The 23,513-nt window shown below is 32.3% G+C and overlaps 4 protein-coding genes across 8 annotated transcripts; 1 reads left to right on the top strand and 3 right to left on the bottom strand.

The window, feature by feature from the left end:
* Nucleotides 1–68: 68 nt before the first annotated feature.
* Nucleotides 69–1,203, bottom strand: LOC127069971 (uncharacterized). Its single transcript, XM_051007744.1, has 2 exons — nt 838–1,203; nt 69–764 (listed from the first exon to the last, which is right to left on the bottom strand). Exons 1-2 carry the CDS (start codon nt 1,089–1,091, stop codon nt 620–622), a joined length of 399 nt encoding a protein of 132 aa, XP_050863701.1. The 5' UTR covers nt 1,092–1,203; the 3' UTR covers nt 69–619.
* A 1,477-nt stretch (nt 1,204–2,680) lies between these two features.
* Nucleotides 2,681–8,615, bottom strand: LOC127069955 (WASH complex subunit 5). 3 transcript variants are annotated; one of them, XM_051007698.1, is made up of 18 exons: nt 8,476–8,615; nt 7,767–7,981; nt 7,532–7,634; nt 7,181–7,366; nt 6,892–7,106; nt 6,394–6,766; nt 6,029–6,292; nt 5,695–5,920; nt 5,374–5,609; nt 5,054–5,305; nt 4,753–4,935; nt 4,561–4,677; nt 4,299–4,471; nt 3,956–4,218; nt 3,693–3,876; nt 3,353–3,582; nt 3,078–3,231; nt 2,681–3,000 (listed from the first exon to the last, which is right to left on the bottom strand). In XM_051007698.1, the coding sequence occupies exons 2-18, from the start codon at nt 7,886–7,888 to the stop codon at nt 2,847–2,849; spliced, it is 3,435 nt and encodes a 1,144-aa protein (XP_050863655.1). In that variant the 5' UTR covers nt 7,889–7,981; nt 8,476–8,615; the 3' UTR covers nt 2,681–2,846. The 3 variants fall into 3 exon arrangements, with proteins under 3 accessions (XP_050863655.1, XP_050863657.1, XP_050863656.1); XM_051007700.1 differs by lacking the exon at nt 8,476–8,615 and adding an exon at nt 8,329–8,444; XM_051007699.1 differs by lacking the exon at nt 8,476–8,615 and having other exon boundaries at nt 7,767–8,125.
* A 143-nt stretch (nt 8,616–8,758) lies between these two features.
* Nucleotides 8,759–11,459, top strand: LOC127069963 (reticulon-4-interacting protein 1 homolog, mitochondrial-like). 3 transcript variants are annotated; one of them, XM_051007720.1, is made up of 8 exons: nt 8,759–8,904; nt 9,308–9,562; nt 9,704–9,849; nt 9,948–10,097; nt 10,201–10,490; nt 10,628–10,813; nt 10,899–11,076; nt 11,173–11,459. In XM_051007720.1, the coding sequence occupies exons 2-8, from the start codon at nt 9,367–9,369 to the stop codon at nt 11,371–11,373; spliced, it is 1,347 nt and encodes a 448-aa protein (XP_050863677.1). In that variant the 5' UTR covers nt 8,759–8,904; nt 9,308–9,366; the 3' UTR covers nt 11,374–11,459. The 3 variants fall into 3 exon arrangements, with proteins under 3 accessions (XP_050863677.1, XP_050863676.1, XP_050863678.1); XM_051007719.1 differs by having other exon boundaries at nt 8,760–8,904; nt 9,322–9,562; XM_051007721.1 differs by having other exon boundaries at nt 8,764–8,904; nt 9,338–9,562.
* Nucleotides 11,460–11,636: 177 nt separating this feature from the next.
* On the bottom strand, nt 11,637–14,135 carry LOC127069966 (flap endonuclease 1). Its single transcript, XM_051007736.1, has 8 exons — nt 13,624–14,135; nt 13,446–13,548; nt 13,191–13,357; nt 12,981–13,090; nt 12,709–12,912; nt 12,414–12,632; nt 12,148–12,336; nt 11,637–12,059 (listed from the first exon to the last, which is right to left on the bottom strand). Exons 1-8 carry the CDS (start codon nt 13,703–13,705, stop codon nt 11,985–11,987), a joined length of 1,149 nt encoding a protein of 382 aa, XP_050863693.1. The 5' UTR covers nt 13,706–14,135; the 3' UTR covers nt 11,637–11,984.
* Nucleotides 14,136–23,513: the final 9,378 nt, after the last annotated feature.

Below are 23,513 nucleotides of genomic sequence, written 5' to 3'. Positions count from 1 at the left end.
GAAGTAAAAAGTTTAATGAATATAAGCATTTTATTTGATGAATGATAATTGTAATAATACAAAAAATCTCTGACTTAAAGATTTTTATTTAATTAAATATGTTGTTGACATTTTTTTTTCTTTTTTATCGACAGTGCATATCCTTTCCTTTCGCTAAAGATAAAATCGTATATTACATTATCGACAGCTAATGGTAAAGTAGATACGTTATGTTTTATCGACAGAGTTACAATTCTCATTCAACAATAACTTTTATTTTAAATGAAACGATTAATAAAGCATGTTGAATAGTTCATTAATTCACATAAGGATGAAATAATACAAAAGGAGGTAAATTCAAATTTTAACAAATTTTGGCGATAATTGATTTGACTAAGGCTAGTATATTATACAGCAATAAAAGTTTATAATAATATTGTTGTTATAATTATTATTATTGTTGTTGTTGTTATTATTATTATTATTATTATTATTATTATTATTATTATTATTATTATTATTATTATTAATATTATTAACAAAAACCAACTTTAAAGTGTTTAAGATACCATCATTTTCTTAAACTGAAATGTATCGCCAAAAATTGTATATTTTAATTAGACATTCGTCTGTATAGAGTTTAAAATATGAATATAGTTCCTTCCGGCTGTAATTGTTCTCCAATTCGTGTTTGACCATTTTCGTCATTGATTATCATTTCTGTTAATTTTCCAGCAAAAACAGGATTTGTTTTCACCTCTCGTAATATTAATTCAGGAGTAAATCTAAAATAAAGATTTATTTTATTCGCACTATATCATAAAATTTATAAATAATTTTTAAAAATACTTTACATACCCTTGTGGAAGATTACGAAGAAGTGACAAAAGTACTCTTTCTCGTTTGTTAAAATTAGAAATTTCCGTAGATCCATCTCTTTTACCATATCCTACTCCAATTGAGGTAGACATTTGGGGTGGTCTATAACCACGTATTTCTCTATCTCTCGGTAGTTTTTTATCATTTGGAGTATTATAATTTAAAAATTTTAAGCCATTCACCATCAAAACGAATCCGAAAAGTATTAGACCCATCACTAATCCAAATCGCATGGTTGTTAAATTTTTCTCACAAGATAGTTATCCTTTAGAAAGATTAAAACAATCGGAAACTGTATATACTTAGATATAATATTATTCTATTATTAATTTTTACGAAGCAACATATAATTTATATTTAATATATATATATATATATATATATATATATATATATATATATATATATACACACATATATTACGGAGGAATAAATGTGATTAATATTGCGTGTGTAGATGAACCACGCCTTGTGATGAAACATTACTTAATTAAAACGTTAATTAAGGGACGGGACCATTTCTTAATAAAAGAAATCATTTCGTCTTTACTGATGGGTTTTGTTTTTCTTTCTTTTTTACGTAATTCATAGGTAAAATTTAAGGTGAAAAAATGATTTCTTTCGATCAGAATAAGTGATGAACTTCTTACAAGATTCTTAGATTATCTAACATCGAGCTTAAATACATACCACCTTAGAGTATAAATTTAAATAAATAAACGCATATACATATAAGCCAAATGCTGAAAAAGATCTATGATATTACTTACACATAAATATTAAAAGGATACATTGAAAATCACTTACGTACAGAACATATTCTAATTTGGTTGTATTAATCAACTTAAATCAATTAGAATTATCATAAGAATGATATATAATATATAACTGTATATTTTTTATTAGATCAAAATCAATGATCTGATTTTTTTATTGATTTTTTTTCTTTCTTTCTTTTCTTTTTCTTTTTACTAAAAAATCTGTATAAAAATAAGGAAGAAACGTGTACACAAGTAAAAATACAACGCGTTACTAGATATAGAAAAAAATATATTTTTTTTTGGTAATGTCAACGAGATACCGGAATACACAGATACAGCAGGATGCTGTGATAAGTTAGATAGGTCATCTCTGATAACGCGTATCACGAAGGAGAACTGAATTCTCGATCTAGTTCGGCTGCTTTTGTATGAAGCCGCCGACACCGGCGTCTCAACGGCCGCAAAAACAGCCGCCGTGCATCGCCTTTTGCATAAAATCTAATTTTTTATCTTGTAAATTATTATAAACCAGGTTTTACATGCCAAGGATTGATGATAAATTTATAGAAAAAGATCTTGATATTAATATTCATTAGATTTTTTACATAATTAATCCAATCACTATGATTTAGATGAAATTTTCGTGCCGCCGCAATCGCAACCACCGCCGGAGGCCGCAAGTTTCTAGTTTAGCCGCCAATGCGTATACGGACAGTTGTCTGCAGTCACCCCCATAAACCGCCTACTCTCATTTCATCACACATAGTAATTGTCTACCCCCTTAATATGCCCTATTTTACATTAGAATACATGCTAATAAGTTTAATGCAGTGCCTACGATCGACTTGCGAAACTCAATATGTATATTTTCACTTCTTTTAATTATCTTGAAGAAGGCGATTAGAAAATAAATATTATTTCTTATGGACTATTAAATGATAATAATTAAATAGAACATTTTATTTTTTCAAACTTTGTCCATGTTATATATTTTCTTCTTAAACATAAAGACTTTTAATCTAAAAACGAGGGAATAACAATTAGAAAAAGATACACAAGAATGAATATATAAAAGAATTTAATTTCAAAATGATATATATATATATATATATGTATATATTCTTTTTACCTCAAAAAATTGATGTTAAATGCACTTTAAATTAACATACAATACTTTATGTAACAATAAATTAATTAATACGTTATATAAAGTTGTCGTTAGAACAATTATCTTAAGACTTTGGTCTGACAATGATCTAGAATTACGTTTGGAATTTCATGGAATACATATGATCGAGGAATGCCTGAATATTTGACGAAAAGATCTAAGAAATGAATACTTGGTGTTGATTCGCTTTCCGTCTCGCTTCCAACTTTTGTACTGAAACATATTTATTCATTAATATTATTGCTAATTGACGATTAATTCTTTATATTTATCTGTTTGTGTTTTCTTACCTGTCTAATGTTACAAGAGAAAGTATATACATACAGATATATTTTACATAATTACATGTAATAGAAATATGAAATTGACGAAGTATAGTTTGTATTCCAATAGCAAATGCTACAGCATCTAAAGGATCTTGTGATTTTTTACTTAAAAGACTCGCTGTAACAATGTATTATTATTAATATTAATTAATATAGAAATACAATTTTAATAATATTTAATAATAATACTTGAATATTAATGTATATATATATGTATATATATATAAATATATATGTACCTGTATTTCTGCAATAATACAATTTACCAAGTTGCGACACAGTAAATAAAAACATTACAAATGAAATGTTGTTCACGTGCGGAGGTTTAATATAAGATTTATTAAGAGGATCGCTTATGCCAGCCCAATCTAATCTTAAACTGAGCTCGTGAAGTAATTGGATTTCGTCCGATTTTTTTATTTTTCTTTCGTCACTTAAATTGTTCAATTTAATCTCGGACAATATTGCTCTATAATATACATATAAAAAAATAAGATTAATATATAATTTATAATTTTATTGTAATGATATATAATTTTATGTATAACTTTTTAATAAATTGCATAATGATAAACATACGCGTTTAATGTTTGCAATGCTGCTTCCATATGTTTTGCTTCAAATTTACAAGCAGTATTTAATTCATATGTTATTTTTCTTCTGAGTATTTGATAATGACCTATCTTCAATGTCCAATCTAATATTTGCAACCACATTTTATTTCCATGTGTACCAACGACAGTTTGCAATTTTGTCATCATAGCTACGTACGTGTAATAACATTATTAATATAATTTCTAAAAGAAATATTTTCTACTATTTTAAATCATACTGTATCATACCTTTAGGATTTTCTATACCGTTTACAATTGTTAAGCATTCATCGATTATAGAAGACCATTGTTTGTTACGCATTTCTCTCTCTATATAATTGATTACATTTTCCAATTCAATTACGATATAAAATGATATCAGTTTATCCATGCCTACTAATCCTGGAGTACCTATTGCATCTAATATCATCGTAAAAACTTTGTAATTTAATACTTCAACTTGAGTCTTAATGTCATACCAAGCAAGTGCATGCTCTATGTAAACAGTATTTCTACAAATTATGTACAATACACATTATTATATTTTATAAATATACTTAATTTTATTTTCATTATATTTTTTTAATATTACCTAGGATCAGTAATACGAATAAGTTCTCGAGTAAGCCTGCCAATAAAAGTCAAACAATTGTTTTCTGTTAATGAAGCATGTTTCTCATTTGAAAAATATCTCCAGGTTTTTCCAGGAATCCAAGAAGATCCTCTCTGCTCTTCTTCAATTGCACTATCTATAATATAAATAATCTAAAAGGAATTTTTTTTTTATGAGACCAAGATAAGACAAATTGGAGTTCAACTATTTTTTTAATACGAAAAACAGCATAGAAACTTACTTCTTCGTGCCATATTTTTAAACTATTGATATTTATGTAATCTTGAATGTATTGAAAAGATTTACGATATCCATCCATAATGGAGGCTAAACTTTTTAATTTCTGAGGTAATGTTACCTAAAATGATTTACATGTTATAATAATTACAATAATGCTTCTAATATATAAAATATAGATCTATATTATACACACCTTTGATTTGGAATCAAAGATAAGACCATTTTGTAAGGCTAAAGTAACTTGTTTTACAAGTTCCTGACGTATACCATCTTCTAAGAGCCGATGTGAGTCCACTCTTAAAACTCCTAATGAAACACTCCTTAAAGATAGTACTCCTTTTGTAAAAACCGACACAGCATAAGTTAATTTTGCCATCTGCATAAACAACAAAAACATTGCTCTTAGTAGTATTTATATCATCATTTTACATTAAAAAAAAAAAGAAAGAAAAAAGAAGAAAAAAGGTTTGTAAAAATTCTACAATTTTTAATACCTGTAATCTATCATCTAATTGGGCATAATCTTTCAATTTGTCTTTGGGTAATTTCGTTGGTATTTCTTTAAAAGCATTTGTTTCTAAATGTACTATCTGAGCAAGTAAACCAAAAACTGTTTCAGGAATAATCTGCAACACCCTTCTAGCATAACTCTCTAATTCTCTACTGTAATATTGAGACACAGAAGATAAATCAGAACTACATGCTTGATTTATACGTAGTAATGGCGTCTCTAAAGCTGAAGCCATCTAAAAAGAAAATATTGTAACTGTTACATTGTCCTTATTGCTTTTTTTTTACTTTTACATTTTCTTACTTTTAAAAATAAAGCTTTCAATTTAATGACCGTTGGAGGATTCTTTTTTATACTAGATTGTATAACATCAGTAAAAGTTTCCATTATGTTCCATGCATAACTGCAATCTGTTACTATGTTTAAATTTATTATAGTATCTTCTGCAATATTTCCTGTTCGTAACATATTATGTAATATTTCACGAGTATCCGATAAATATTGAGATACATGTAAATTATTTTCCAACTGATGGAATTCTAAAATCATTTGGAATTAAGAAACAATTATATCTTCCATATTGTAATCATAAAATTATAATCAAAAATTTAATTCTGATTTTACCTTGAACATATTCTAATGCCTGTAACAATTGAACAATTTTTCTGCTATCCTCTTGTTGTAAGGAATTAATATGTTTACTTATCTCCATAAACCATGCATGTAAATCTTGAATTTTTTCAATACCATCAAGAGATTTGTTATCACCAAATATCTGAGCTAAATCAATGATGCGTTTAACGCAAGCTTCCTTATCTCTAAGCCATTTAGTTTCTTTTCCAACTAGTAACTAATAATCAAAATAATTATTACTTGTACAAACTTGAGAGAAAAATATTTTACATAAATATATAACAATATTTCTCAATGTATCAGAAATATTAAATAATTCATTCACCTCTTTATATGTCTGTTTAACATCTTGCTCAATTTGTGCTGTATTCAATAATAAACGAAGGCAATTGATCTCTGTATATTTACTTTCAGTAATAACAAGCTGTTGAAAAGAACGCGATCGTTTTGATAAATTTAAAGAAGTTGTATGCAATAAAATCCAACGTAATGTTACGTTACAATCTCGTACTAAATTCACTAATGATCCTATTGCATTTTCATCCAGAGTGCCAGCTAATTCTACTTCTTCAGTTTCACGTAACAAGTCCTAGAATATGATACTAACAGTGTGAAGGTAAGACAATAGTGTAAAGTATAATTTCTAATACAATACCTTTATAATTAAATTATGAACAATATTTTGCTTACCTCCATTTTTTGACCATGCTTTTGAGCTATGGATTTTATATTAGACGTTTCAAGATTATTATTAAGAGCCGTTCTCGCTGCTTTATATGGTAACCACCAATCCTTTAAGTTTATAACTATTCCCATATAAATGCTAATCACCCAATTATCAGAAAAGAATTTATCTACGATTTCTCTCATTACTGCAGTTTGTGTATTTAATATTTCCGGTTTAAAACAAAGAATTATAACTAACATTGATGCTTGAGTTGAAAGAGCCGTATTTCTATATTCTGATTGATGATTATGAAAAGCAGGTCTTTGATTATATAGATCACCAAATCTTAAGCAACCAACAGCTCTTTCTATTAATGAATCATCTAATGGTATCCTCCTATAAAACAATTTTACATTCATGAACTGTATGATACTTATTATATGCAAATATATATGTATATATCAAATTTTATATAGCTATATATATAGTTTTTTATATAAATAAAGATTCTAAAACAATACCTAAAATAGTCTTCAGGATAATTAATTGGGCGTTTTCCTGATATTTTACTATATCCCGTTGAACGAAGTAACATACAAATATCATCCACCTTAGTAGATGATGATTCCTGAGCATTATATCGATAATAAGATACAAGTAAACATTCACGAATTCTTCCTTCAAAATGTTGATCTACTAACAACAACATTACTCCATATAAATACACTGCTTCACACTAGAAATATAATAACAAATTAATATAAAACATTACACAACCCATTTATTTAATTAAATTAACAAATACTATACCATTAACTGTTTTCCATCTTCAGATGACTCAACAGAACTAGAAGATTGATAATCTTCTTGATTTAACTTTTTAACATAAAAATTCAAATCTGTTATATATTTGTGTATACTTTCAAATGCCAGATAAAATCGTGCTAATAATTCAGAAAAATTATTTCTTATTTCCTCATCAGTTTCTTGAAGTACCTGTAAGTATACTTCTTGATTATATGTATAACAAGGTTGATAAATATTTCATAAAAATATTACAATACTATTCAGATAATTATCTTACTGAAATATTCGTTAAAAATAAAAATTCAATAAGATAAGTAGATCATAATTTGCTAAAGAAATTGCGATATTACTCACTGGATCATCCTCAATTTTTTTCTCATAGGTACTGGTTGCTTTGAAGTATGAAAAGTCATTTATGATTGAACCATATTTTTGGATAACTTGTTTTGTATCCAAACTATAAGAATATAAATTCCAAGTTATATTTAATATATAATATATCTTTTACCTTATACAGGTCTCTTAAATAAATATTACCTTTATATATTCACTTATTATCTAATACCAAACAACTATACATAATACTAACCTAAAAATCGGTGGTACATAATCCTTCAAACGCATTAATTCCGCTATAATTGCATTTCCACGAGAAACTAATCGTAATAATGTTTGTCCACCGACATTATTAACAGCTAAGAAGTCGCTCATTTTTAACTTAATAAAGAAAAAAAGATACTAAATGTCAAAACGATCATTAAGATATCAACGTAAACGTCCCGTTAATGTTGGGTGTAGTTTCAACTGCAATAGAATTGAAATGATAAAAACTCGATAAATATCAATGCATTATACTATTATACTAATTTTTTATACTCGTAATATAAATCAAATTAATCTTTTTCCAAAATAATATAATATAATATCACAAAGAAGTTTACAAATCTTCATGCAAAATTTATGCATGAATAATTAATTTTTTTTTCTGCATTCTTCATAAAAACATTTTATCAATGATAAAATAGATATCATTAATAAATGCATAAAAATATATGAATGAGTATAATATATATATATATATATATATTGTTTCGATAAAAAAAAAAAGAAAGAAAAAGACAAAAAATACAACAGTAAATTATGATAATAACCATAGGAACAATTAAATTTAAAAGTTAAATTTCTCTCGATTAATATATATGTTTCTCCGAAATTATTAAAGATATATGATAATTAATAGTTAATCTTAAAAAATGAAGATGATAAACCATGTGATTCTGTTGCACAATAATCCTTACGTCATAATCAAAAACATTAGTCTTCGCGCCGATATTTCCTGACTCTAACCTTGTAGAGTTTAATAGTTTGAATAATCCATTTAAACAAATTGTTTTAAATTCATTCATTATATATTTTCTTTTTTCTTTTCTTTTCTTTTTGTGAAGACTATAAATTTAAATGTTTAGATTTAGATTAAAGAATTAGCAACGAATATGGAAGTGTTACATTTTAAAACAGATTCTTGATATCTATTTCGAGTTATATGCAATGCGTTAATCGTTTATTTATATCACACTAGTGTGCCGCTTTTCTCGTTGATCTACAACTATGTTTAAACGTAGATTCAAAAGTACAAATTCCCTAATTTTATGTTAAACAAGCAACGTTTTTTCGAAATTATGGATGAAATATCTTTTCGCATATCAAATCATCTAGAAAGATTACAGGTATTTTTCTTTCATTATAAAATAATTTTTTATTAACTTAAGTATTTATTAATTTGACATTACTTTAATATATTTAATAATAATTTTTTAATTATTTTGAATTTGATCCTTTTTTTTTATAAGTATATATATTCATTTTTATATACACTTGTATTTTAATTTGTTTTTAGTTATGTTTTATTTTTTGAGCTTGTAACATTAAATTTAAATTTGTAGAAATAGAATAAAATATATATATATATATAATTTGCATATTTAATGAATAATATTATTTCTTTAATTTTTCTTTATTAATTCTATAATGATATATATATATATATATATATATATATATATATATATATATGTATATATATATTATATAATAGAGAAATATTTCTCATGTCTGAAAATATTTAAAAAGAAATTTGGGATAAGGTTCAAACATCTTTAGTGATTCAACAAGGACAACAATGGATTTCTATGTTTTTAACAAATTGTCAGAGGTACATTCGAGAATTATATAGAGACCAACATGTGCAGCATATAAAAGATATCATATACAATCTGATAACATATATTCAAAAATGTTTGGAACAGTTACGTTTTCAATATTATTCTATTCATATTAATTCTGTACAATTTTATCGACAACTAGTAACAATATTTAATAATGAAGGTATGACATTTATTTATTTAAATTCTATAAGCATCATAGTTTTTTATATAACATATAATAAAAGATTATTCGTAGTAATTTTTTGATATATATATATATATATCATTTATTTATTTTTTAAATAATAACTATCTGTTTCAGTCACAAGAAGAGAGATCATATTTTGTCTAGCAGGTATAACTATAGGTACATTAATAGGTTATAGCATAGGCAGGAATTGGATTTATTATTCCCACCATATGCACCATATAAAAGCTGTCATATGTCATCATTATATTGGTATTGAGGTATATTGTAAACGATATATATATATATATATATATATAATGAACAGAAGCTTCGATATATAGACATAAACATATAAATATCACTGTATTTAATATAGGGTGTTTCAATGATAGATGATGCAGAGATGCCAATGATTAAAAAAAATAATGACTTACTGATACAAGTTAAAGCTGCTTCAGTCAATGTTGTTGACACAAAAATATGTTCTGGTTATTCAAAAGCTTATAGAAGACTTTTAAATTCTGGAGTAAGAAAATATTAATTATCTATATTTGATAATTTTGTGTTATTTTTCAGTTTCTCATATTCAATGTAGCATGTTATTGCAATGTTGAGTTTTCTGTTTTCAGAGGCATAAGGAAATTCCAGTAATATTAGGTAGGGACTGTTCAGGTATAGTTATAGACATTGGACAAAGCGTTATTAATTTTGATATTGGCGATGAAGTATTTCTTGCTGTACCTTCATGGGCACCTGGTACAATGGCAGAATATATAGTTGTGCCAGAAACCCTAGTAATTAAACGTCCTAAACGATGTACTTATGAAATAGCTGCAAGCATTCCTTATAGTGGTTGCATGGCATGGGATGCTTTAGTTAATAAGTCTGTTATTAAAGAAGGCAATGCAAAAGGACAAAGGTAATGCAAAAATTGTGATTATTAAAAGAGATTTAATTGAATCAAAATAATTCTGGTAAAAGAATGTACAGTTCCTCTATTAAATTTACAAGATTATTGACGTTCTAATAAAATAATTAAACTGATATTTTTTGCAGGGTACTTATATATGGAGGTAATACTCCAGTTGGATGTATTTTAATTCAACTTGTTAAATTATGGGGTGGTTACGTAGTAACAGTATCTAGACAAAATGCTGTACCTGTAATGAGAGCTTTAGGTGCTGATGAAGTTTTATTATTGGACGAATTAAATATTGAGAAGGAGTTAGAATTGCATGAGAAGTATGATATGATATGATATATATAAAAAAAAAAGAAAAAAAGACCTGTTATAATGTAATCAAAAATTAATACCAAAATTTTTTAGATATAATGCAATTTTTTATACCGGTGGTCCATCAACGGAATCACATATATTAAAGAAATATTTACATCCTTATGGTTCCTATGTGACAACAATGCCTGAGCATTTGACATCAGATTCATTGGGATTTATATCAGGAAGTATATTTGCTGGATGTATATACATTAAATTATTGGTACAGGTATTTAAACAATGATTATTTATATCATTAGAAAATCATTATTAAATTATAAAATAATATATTTATTATTTTTAAATTATAATTAATTGTCTTTAGTATATATTTGGTTTTAATATACATCAATGGAAAGATGGTTCTAAAATAAAAGCAGAATATTTGCAAGCATTATCAGAATTAACTGATGCAGATGAAATACAACCTGTTGTTGATAGAGTTTATGCACCTCACAATATTGAAGAAGCACTACATCATATATTAGATCCTGAAGCTATTGGAAGTACCATCATTAAATTTTAAAAACACATTGTTTTCATTTGTTAAACAAAAATATTTGTTGTTTTTCAAATGTTACTTGTTATCTAGTAGTAATAACTTACTATTTTTTTAATTTCTATAATAATCATTTGAAAATGATTGTTTTCATTAAAATATTAAAAATGTTATTATCAGCTTATATTGCATAAAAAAAAATCATTACAATGCTGCCAAAGTTAAGACTGATAACATAAATATGTAAAAATAAGTACACATTTTATTCCTTTAAATTTGCTTTGCACAAGTAATAATTGTAAAAAGGATAAGAAGACAATAAACTTTTACAAAGATTAAAAAAAAAAAATAACGAGTAATACACTTAAAAAAGAATAAATTTATATTTGTTGATACAAGTATTCTCTTATATTAGGTTATTAAACCATTATTGAAATATAGTTTACAAGACATGGAAATTGTAGATATATATAAATTAATTTGAAACACTTAATAAATAAATAAATGATATAAATGTATTGTTTTTAATGGAATGAATTATTATTAGGCGTATAGTAGATTTTAGATATAAAATAAAAGTATAATTGAAAACGTTTATATCGAGACATAGTAATTATTATTGCATTAATTATTTAATTTCATTTTGCTTTTCCTTTGAATTTGCTATTACCAGCAGTTTTACCTTTTTTAGTTGTTCCTTTCTTTTCGTCTGCCTATTAATATATATATATTTTTTTATATATTTATTTTACAGATTTCATTATTTAATATTTAGTTGAATTAATTGATTTTAAAATTTACCTTACGCTTTTGTGGATTTGGACTTGTAGCTGGTAATACTTTAAAGTATGAATCAAGTCTACCTTGAGTTGTTGTGTTACGGGCTTTAAATAATTTTTTTGCGCCACTTCTAACACGATCTTCACTAAATTGTTTGTCACCGCATAAAAACTTCACTAAACCTTCTTCATCGGGTTCTGACCATTTCAGCTAATGAAGTGAAATAAAACTTGTTTGAAGTAATGATGTATATGAAAAATATGAATACTATATCTCTATAATTTTACCTCAATATCATCAGTACTTGTCACATCTGGATTTTGAAATAATAATCTTGCTTGCTGATAATTCCAATCTTCTGGTACAGTATATTTTTTTGTATCCAATTTTTCTATAATTGTTTCCAGAGACTTATGCTTTCTGATCAGTTCTATTGCTCTTTTAGGGCCAATTCCTTTAATACTATTTGTATAATCACAACCCAACATAATGCAAAGATCAATAAACTAAAAATTCATATGAAATAATAAATCAATTAGTTAATTTAAAAAATATCTGATATATCATAATAGAAATACATACTTCATCCTTATTCAACTCTAAACCTTCTAACACTTTATCATAATGAAACTCTTGAACAGGCATTTTTCTAGCTTCACTGAAAGTTAAACGACGTAATAAAACATCACACCCAAAAGTAAGGGCATCCATATCTTCGGTCGCAGTTGCATAAACTTTTCCAGCTCTTACCAAAGCTGCACACTGAGCTTCAGCTTCGCATGGAGCCTTCCAATAAAAAGATTGTACCAATAAGGATCTTATTTGTACTTATAAATAACCATCAATTTACTTACATCAACATATGGTACACCCATTAATTTAAGTAACTGCTTAGCTTCTTCTGTATGAGTTTTTGTAACTTTAACCAGTCTTCTATTAAATTTGTCAACATCCTCGGCATTTCCTTATTATAATAATGAATGATTACATATAATATGTGATTACAATAGACAATAGATATAATTTTCTACAACGAATATACCCATACATGCACATATAATTACCTGCTTCTTCTGCAGCTTGTAACAATTTCTGTGCTTCATCTCTTCTTTCAGCTCGTTTTGCAAGTTCTCCACCTTTTAAATCTGGTGGTTTTCCATCAAAAACATATACAGGTTTTATACCTTGTTCTACCAAACGTATAGTACGATAGAACGTTCCCATTAAATGACTATCACCAAAAAAGAACATTACATGTATAAGAATATTTTATATCAGAAATAAATACTTAATTTAATATATGAATCACTTTATAATACCTTGTTGTTTCACCATCAATTGATGTAAGCTGTGCTCCTTCACTCCTAACAGCGATCAGAAATTGATATAAACACATAGATGCATCTATAGCTATTTTTCTACCTAATAAAATGAAAAAGAAATAAATTAATAAAACAAGACATTTTTATGCGTATAAACAATGTGATATTAAAATACCAAAATAATGTTTTAATTCCCGTTCCTTGATTGCACTAGGTGCTACGTCTGCAATTAGTTTTGATAAACCCAAAATACCCATCTTCGAATAATCACTGATAAAGATTTGTTTATATAAAAAAATAAATTTTCCACAAATATTTTAACTATTCACAGATCTTCATTTACGGAAGTCTACAGAATGTATCACAATAAGTATTAGTAAGTTTTCCCGCCATAATTTATTAGAATGGCTGACTATACATGGAAGCCAACTTAAAAATATTAAATTTAACCGATTTTTATGTTTTAAGGTTGTCACTTTCGTTCAAGACGCATATGACTTCAGCGACACGAATGGACAAAATATGAACTACAAGAACGAGCGGGAATATACGATATAAATACTTCAAAATTCAATCGGAATTTGAATGAAAACATTTTAGAAAAATTCAGAAATATGCAGCCATTCGCTCAGTAGTACTTGCAGTATACTGGTTTTTGATATATCACGAGTACTACCGACCCAGGTCCCACCACGTGGAGGTTGCTGCATCTGGGGACCCACGGGCTAACGGGGACTCTACTTTAAAATTCGCGTGACCGGCGTGATCAAATACGTACGGACGTTCTATAAAACGAAGTCCCCGGTAGGACTTTTAATCGCGCCCGACACTCCCGGGAGTGTTAAAATAACGATGACTCTACTCTAAATTCGCGTTCGCGGCGTTCGCGGCGTCCACGTACCAGCCAAGAACTCAGGAAGCTAACTGGAGGAGGGTCAGTCCACGCTTACGGATAGCAAACCATAATACTTGGCAGGACGTAAACCGACACACGACCGGTCATTTATTCGTTTTAGCAATCAAACGAAGTCCATTACCGTAGGACTTTTAATCGCGCCCGAGAACACCACGTCTATGCTCGCCGACACAAGCGCGAGTGTTCTTTCTATCTTACCCGTATTCGCGTCTAACGATCGAATATGAACCGAACCATACGACGACACATCGGGACCGGATATATCGAAATCCGCGAAGAACAGGAGGAGAAGAGAAAGAGAAGAAAAGAAAGCCGGAATATGCGCGCACGTGAAGAGGACAGAATTCGGAAGAAAGAAAAGAAGGCGTATCCGGAAAGTAACACATGCACGTGTGAGAACGATGAAATGGAAAAGAAAAGATGGCCATAGAATGTAGCTACACTTGACCAAAACCAGAGTACGAAAATCGAGCTCGTTTTTTCGATACTGAAAGAAGGAAACCCGCACAGAAGCCCACACCCACGAGCCCCACTCATGGGTCCCACCCGAAAGAATAATTAATCTTGAGAAGTAATTTCCGAATAAACGAAAGATGTAAGAAAGACTGTAAAATGTACGAACTTCGATGTTTAATTTGGAGATACATAGAAGATTTTAAAAAAGTCTTGAAGAACGCAGCTATTCGCTCGGAAATACTTGCAGGCTATAAGATATCGATACATCACAAGTACTGCCGACCCAGGTCCCACCGCGTGGAGGTTGCTGCTTCTGGAGACCCACGGACTAACGGTGGCTCTACTCTTTACTACTTCTACTACTATCAAGAAAGCAAAGCAACGGGGCGACCTCCACTCCCGACGAATTCAAGCCTCCAAACGCTAAAATTGCAGCCCCATGCGTCTCCGCATTTGGGAACCGACTTACGCATAGCTCAACTATCCAACATCGGAAGCTTCGATCACCACTTGAGCACAACCGATTGTGCTTCGCGACAAACGCCGGAACCCAAAATTGAATCCGCCCGCACTCACAGATACTTACACGAGTATTCCGGAAACACTCACGCGAGTATGTTGAGTACGTTGGAACCAATGTTGGACATAAACGCGCCCGAGAACACCAACGCCTATGCCAGCCGACATAAGCGAGTGTCCTTCTATCTTGCCCGAACGGGAGAAAAGAAATCTTTCTACGCCTGAGGTGGAAAGATTCTTTAAACACCCGTATAAAAATCTAAGTCCCGCGATGCTCCTTGGCCGATGAAACGCTTGCGGCACGTGGAAATACGCGAACTAACGGGGATTCTACTCTAAAATCCACGATCCGAGATGCCTTTCCGCTTCGGGAGCTTCGGGCTTCTCAGCAAACTGGAGATGTATAAAACCCCGCTTACAGATTGCTCCACTGTCCACACCGTCGGCTTCAGACATCTCGAGACACGACCGGTCGTGTCTATCATTCGTTATTTCAAAGATCAAAACGAAGTCCTCGGTAGGACTAAATCTCGCGATCGCGAACACCCACGCGCGTGCCGGCCGTCACGCGCGTGAGTGTTTTCCCTATCATTCGCGTACGGAAGCAAGGAGACATACCCTCCCTGCATATAATAGAAATTATATGCAGAGAGGTTCCATCAACTTCCGTGTAAAAATCCCACGATGATTAGTCCCTCGATTACCTAACCTGAAACAGACAAAGAATAAAAGAAGAGATGAATATAAAAGCAAAAATTAGAAATAACAAAAATTAAATACAAAAGCAAAAATTAAACAGGTAACATAAATTAAATATAAAAGCAAAAATTATAAAGATAACAAAAATTAAATATAAAAGCAAAAATTAAAAAGATTAGAAAAATTAAATATGAGAGTAAAAATTATATGCAAAAAGACATTTAATTCAAAAACTTTCCTGTAAAAAATGATTGGAAAAAGATAAATAGAAAAGAGGAAAAGAAAAGAAGAAGAGAAGAAGTGAAAAAGAGTATTTGCGTAAGTGTGAGTGAGAAAATTAGAACTCGGAGCGATTGATGTGCATCTCGAAGATCGTTTCACTCGAGGAAAATCAGAGTACTAGAATTGAGTTTCACATTTCCCTAGTGAAAGAACCAAACCCGCCTAAGGCCCACACCCGAGGGCCCCTCCCAAGGGTCCCACCCGAGAGAAGACAGAGTAATTAATCGACAAATTAATGAACAATTTAAAATAATCGTTTAAATTATAATATGCAGCCATTCGCCCGGTAATACTTGCGCTATATAATTACATATATATATATATAATTTAGTTATAGATTTTAGATATAATTTAGATATAGATTTCAATATTTCGCAAGTATTACCGACCCAGGTCCCACCACTTGGAGGTTGCTGCATCTGGAGACCCACGGGCTAACGGGGACTCTACTCTAAAATCCACGATCCGAGATGCCTTTCCGCTTCGGGAGCTTCGGGCTTCTCAGCAAACTGGAGATGTATAAAACCCCGCTTACAGATTGCTCCACCGTCCACACCGTCGGCTTCAGACATCTCGAGACACGACCGGTCGTGTCTATCATTCGTTATTTCAAAGATCAAAACGAAGTCCTCGGTAGGACTAAATCTCGCGATCGCGAACACCCACGCGCGTGCCGGCCGTCACGCGCGTGAGTGTTTTCCCTATCATTCGCGTACGGAAGCAAGGAGACATACCCTCCCTGCATATAATAGAAATTATATGCAGAGAGGTTCCATTAACTTCCGTGTAAAAATCCCACGATGATTAGTCCCTCGATTACCTAACCTGAAACAGACAAAGAATAAAAGAAGAGATGAATATAAAAGCAAAAATTAAACAGGTAACATAAATTAAATATAAAAGCAAAAATTAGAAATAACAAAAATTAAATACAAAAGCAAAAATTAAACAGGTAACATAAATTAAATATAGAAGCAAAAATTAAAAAGATAACAAAAATTAAATATAAAAGCAAAAATTAAAAAGATTAGAAAAATTAAATATGAGAGTAAAAATTATATGCAAAAAGACATTTAATTCAAAAACTTTCCTGTAAAAATTTAATTTCATGATGATCGACCCCTGGATGATCTAATCTGAAACAGAAAAAGAGTTAAAAAATGTTTGGAAAAAGATAAATAGAAAAGAGGAAAAGAAAATAAGAAGAGAAGAAGTGAAAAAGATTATTTGCGTAAGTGTGAGTGAGAAAATTAGAATTCGGAGCGATTGATGTGCATCTCGAAGATCGTTTCACTCGAGGAAAATCAGAGTACTAGAATTGAGTTTCACTTTTCCCTAGTGAAAGAACCAAACCCGCCTAAGGCCCACACCCGAGGGCCCCTCCCAAGGGTCCCACCCGAGAGAAGACAGAGTAATTAATCGACAATTTAATGAACAATTTAAAATAATCGTTTAAACTATAATATGCAGCCATTCGCCCGGTAATACTTGCGCTATATAATTACATATATAACTTAGATATGGATTTCGATATTTCGCAAGTACTACCGACCCAGGTCCCACCGCGTGGAGGTAGCCGCATCTGGGGACCCACGAGCTAACGGGGACTCTAATCTCTAAGATTCGCGAGACCGGCGTGAGCAAATAATCGCCGAACAAATAAAACGAAGTCCCCGGTAGGACTTTTAATCGCGCTCGGACACTCACGTGAGTGTCCGAATGACTCTACTGCAAAATACGCATTACCGGCGTAATTTTATCTATATATCAAGCAAATAAATCTAAGTCCACGGGAGGACACTTACTTCGCGCCCGAACACTCACGTGGTGTTAGTACAACGGTAACTCTACTCTAAAATCCGCGTTCCCGGCGTTCGCGAGGTAACATGAGCGAACAGAGACATCGAGTCCGCAACGGTATCCTACTTGGGATGACGTTGAGGCCGTCAGCCTCGGATGCCCACATCCCGCCTTTAAGCACGGCCGTCCGTGCCTTTCGCATTTCGAACAATAAAACGAAGTCCACGGCAGGACCTTTAATCGCGCCCGAACACTCACGTGAGTGTTAGAATAACGGTGACTCTACTCTAATTCGCGGTCCCGCGGGGTTGCATACACCTCACCATGGACTCAGGTGACTATAGATATAAGGTGGGTCAGTCAACGGACTGAACATCCTTACAAATAGCCATATACCATCCTCCTCAGTAGCACATAGACCGTCTCACTCTACAGTCATCCGATGACCGTATCACGACCGGTCATTCGTTCGTTTTTAGCAATCAAACGAAGTCCATTATCGTAGGACTTTTAATCGCGCCCGGGAACACCACGCCTGTGCCCGCCGACACACGCGCAAGTGTTCTTTCTATCTTACCCGTATTCGCGTCTAACAATGGAATATGAAACAAACCATTCGACGATACATTGAACCTGCGCCGATGTATCGAAATCAGTGAAGAGCAGAAGAAGAGGAAGAGAAAGAGAAGAAAAGGAAGCCGGAACGTGCGCGCATGTTCAAACGACAGAACTCGGAAAGAAGGAGAGAAAAGAATATCTGTAAGATGGAGTGAAACACGTACACATGTGAAACAGATGGAAGTGAAAAGGAGAGAAGAGAAAAGAAAAGAAAAGAAAAGAAATGATGGACCCGATCAAAACGAGAGTACGAAACACGAGCTCGATTTTTCGATACTGAACGGAGACCCGCACTGAAGCCCACGCCCATGAGCCCTACTCATGGGACCCACCCGAGAGGAACTGTAACAATTAGTGTGAAAAAATTATTTCAATTATTACATATCTGCGCGAACCAATGAATAAAAATGACTGTGAATTTATTGCGGAATGTACGAAAGGTGTAAGAAACGTGAATGAAAGATGTGAAATGAAATTTGGAATTACATAGAAAAGATCTTGGAAAAATCTTAAAATATGCAGCCATTCGCTCGGCAATACTTGCACACCATAAGATTTTGACGAAACGCAAGTACTTCCGACCCAGGTCCCACCGCGTGGAGGTTGCTGCAGTTGGAGACCCACGGGCTAACGGGGTCTCTACTCTAAATTTCGCGTGACCAGCGTGATCAAATAATCGTTCAATAAAACGGAGTCCCCGGTAGGACTTTTAATCGCGCCCGAACACTCCCGTGAGTGTTATAATAACGGTGACTCTAATTTCGCGTTCGCGGCGTCCACGTACCAACCGAGAATTCAGGAGGCTAACTGGAGGAGGGTCAGTCCACGCTTACGGATAGCAGATCCATACCACTCGGCAGCACACGAACCGACACACGACCGGTCATTTATTCGTTTTAGCAATCAAACGAAGTCCATTACCGTAGGACTTTTATTCGCGCCCGAGAACACCACGTTTATGTCCGCCGACACAAGCGCGAGTGTTCTTTCTATCTTACCCGTATTCGCGTCTAACGATCGATTATGAAACGAACCTTTCGACGATATATGGGAACTTCGCCGATATATCGAGAACCGTGAAGAAGAGAAAGTGGAAAACAAAATCGGAACATGCGCGCACGTGAATAAGACAAAACTCAGAAGAATAGAAAGGATATCTGGAAGTTATAATGAAACGCAGGCATGTATGAAAACGATGAAATTGAAATGAAAAGATGGACATAGAAAAGAAAAGAAAAGAGAAAATAAATTCGACCAGTCAGAGTACGGAAATCGAGCTGGATTTTTCGGTACTGGAAGGAGACCCGCACAGAAGCCCACGCCCATGAGCCCTTCTCATGGGTCCCACCCGAGAGAAACTATGATAATTAATCTCGAATAATTATTTTAATTATTATCGAGCTACGCGTTTCAATGAATGGAAATGACTGTGAATTTACTGCTGAATATACGGAAAGTGTAAGAAAGAATGTAAAATGTACGTCCTTCGATGTTCAATTTGAAATTACATAGAAGAAACTTTAGACACCCTATAAAGAACGCAGCCATTCGCTCGGCAATACTTGCACACCATAAAATTTTGACGAAAGGCAAGTACTTCCGACCCAGGTCCCACCGCGTGGAGGTTGCTGCATCTGGAGACCCGCGGACTAACGGTGACTCTACTTTTTACTACTACACTACTATCAAGAAAGCAAAGCAACGGGGCGACCTCCACTCCCGACGAATTCAAGCCTCCAAACGCTAAAATTGCAGCCCCATGCGTCTCCGCATTTGGGAACCGACTTACGCATAGCTCAACTATCCAACATCGGAAGCTTCGATCACCACTTGAGCACAACCGATTGTGCTTCGCGACAAACGCCGGAACCCAAAATTGAATCCGCCCGCACTCACAGATACTTACACGAGTATTCCGGAAACACTCACGCGAGTATGTTGAGTACGTTGGAACCAATGTTGGACTTAAACGCGCCCGAGAACACCAACGCCTATGCCAGCCGACATAAGCGAGTGTCCTTCTATCTTGCCCGAACGGGAGAAAAGAAATCTTTCTACGCCTGAGGTGGAAAGATTCTTTAAACACCCGTATAAAAATCTAAGTCCCGCGATGCTCCTTGGCCGATGAAACGCTTGCGGCACGTGGAAATACGCGAACTAACGGGGATTCTACTCTAAAATCCACGATCCGAGATGTCTTTCCGCGTCGGGAGCTTCGGGCTTCTCAGCAAACTGGAGATGTATAAAACCCCGCTTACAGATTGCTCCACCGTCCACACCGTCGGCTTCAGACATCTCGAGACACGACCGGTCGTGTCTATATTTCGCTATTTCAAAGAACAAAACGAAGTCCTCGGTAGGACTAAATCTCGCGATCGCGAACACCCACGCGCGTGCCGGCCGTCACGCGCGTGAGTGTTTTCCCTATCATTCGCGTACGGAAGCAAGGAGACATACCCTTCCTGCTATATAATTCCCATATAATAGAGATTATATGCAAAGAAGTTCCTTTAACTTCCGTGTAAAAATCCCGCGATGATAGGTCCGGCGATCACCTAACTTGAAACAGAAAAAGGGCTAATTATATGCAAAAATAATATGCAATATTATATGCAAAAAGCCATTTATATATATATACATTTAATATCAAAATACAATTAAACAATAATATTAATAATTAAAAAATAAGTTAATTATTAAATAAAATAAAAAGAAACAAATATACGATTAAAACTTCCCTGTAAAAATTTAATTTCACGATGATCGGTCCTTCGATGATCTAACCTGAAACAGGAAAAGAGTATAAAATGAGAGATAAATATAAGAACAAACATTAAAAAAATAATAAAAATTAAATATAAAAACAAAAATTATATGCAAAATTATATTCAAAAAGATATGTATATTCAAAAACTTCCCTGTAAAAATTTAATTTCATGATGATCGGTCGCTCGTTGAACTAACCTGAAACAGAAAAAGAGTAAAATAAAAGAATGAGAAAAAATAAAAAGAGGAAAAGAAATGAAGAAGAGAAAAAGGAAAAAGAAGCCCGAAGTATTTGCGTAAGTGCGCGTGAGAAAAATAGAATCCCGAACGATGTGCATTTCAAAGATCGTTTCGCTCGATGAAAATCAAAATACTATGATTGAGTTCGATTTTTCCTAGTGAAAGAACGAAACCCGCCTGAGGCCCACACCCGAGGGCCCCTCCCAAGGGTCCCACCCGAGACTTTAGACGAAAAAGATTGAAATATGCAGCCTTTCGCCCGGTAGTACTTGCAGTATATAGTTATATATATTATTTAGTTATAGATTTTAAATATTATTTAGACAAATTTCCACATATTGCAAGTACTACCGACCCAGGTCCCACCGCTTGGAGGTAACTGCATATGGGGACCCACGGGCTAACGGGGACTCTACCCTAAAATTTGCAAGACTGGCGCGATTAAATAATCGACGTAATTAAACGAAGTCCACGGTAGGACTTTTTTAATCGCGCTCGGACACTCACGTGAATGTCCGAATGACGGTGACTCTACTCTAAATTACGCATTACCGACGTAATCTAATTTATACTTCAAGCGAATAAAACTTGATCTTATGAAAACAAAATTGTAAGTTTAATTGAACTTTAAAGAAAATAAAAATGAAAAATTTGTGACTCGACTTTAATGTAAAACTTGATTTTATTAAAATAAAGTTATGATTTTAATTTAAATTTGAAAAAGGAAAACGCGTTTACTCTACTTTAACAATAGAAATGCATAAAATATGTAAAAATTCAATTCGCGTACGCGTGGAAATGTAGGATGGGAGACGGAATATTACGTTGTCTCAGTTTCTCAAATCTACATTACTACTACATAAGAGCATTTTGAGTGACTACGTGATAAAATTAAAATACTACTAAGAGCCATTTTCGAAGAGTTCCGTGGAACCTTCGAAAATAGCTCGATAATCTAATAATTGCCCTCTTGAGCCACAATTTGTGGGGGCCTCTTCGGCATATAGCCTCTTCTTTGCTTCGTGCCCTAACCGCTACAATAGAACACATTCGATAACTATCGTCGATACTAAATAACTACAACCGACCCTTATTCTAAGACGTAGAAGAAAACTAATAAATCTAAAGCAACTCTGAACCAAACCTGAAACGAAAAATCGAGAAAGCATCGGAAGAGAAACGAGAAATAATATATTAATTGCTGAAAATCCTAAGCTAAAAATTGATTAACTTATTATATGTTCTACGCGTTGTGATTCTACAAGTCTCTTTGTCTTTTATCAACGACTCTATTCGTTCAGAAGCAATGACTCTACTCTACTTTATTCATTCAAAAGCAATGACTCTACTGAGACTTTTCTTTTAATAATAACAATAATTAATCTTTAATTAAAAATGTAATGAAAAATCATTGGACGCTCCTTCTTACAAGCAATTACTCGAATTATTAGAAAAGAAATCATACGATTTCGCTTGTAATCCAGAGATTATCCATCGCGAATGTCTTCTAACTTATTAATTATTAAAATTCGCGAATATCGCGATACTTTATCATTTTCGTGAAGGAAAATTATTTCAAAATGCATTGAAATATTCAAAATTTCAAATAATTATAATTAACGCGTTTAAGCAAGAAGACTCTATCCTGATCTAATAAATAAATCAAAAAATAACGAACCATTCACGAGTAAATTTCCGGAGAAATTTACTCGTGGTCACTCAATGCTCTTCTACTTATTAATTACAACCAATCACTCGTGCCGATTCGG

The sequence above is a fragment of the Vespula vulgaris genome, chromosome 17 (assembly GCF_905475345.1).
Source record: "Vespula vulgaris chromosome 17, iyVesVulg1.1, whole genome shotgun sequence".
Taxonomy (NCBI): Eukaryota; Metazoa; Arthropoda; class Insecta; order Hymenoptera; family Vespidae; genus Vespula; species Vespula vulgaris.
The sequence above is the reverse complement of the archived record's forward strand: the minus strand, read 5'-3'. Positions and strand labels throughout refer to the sequence as shown.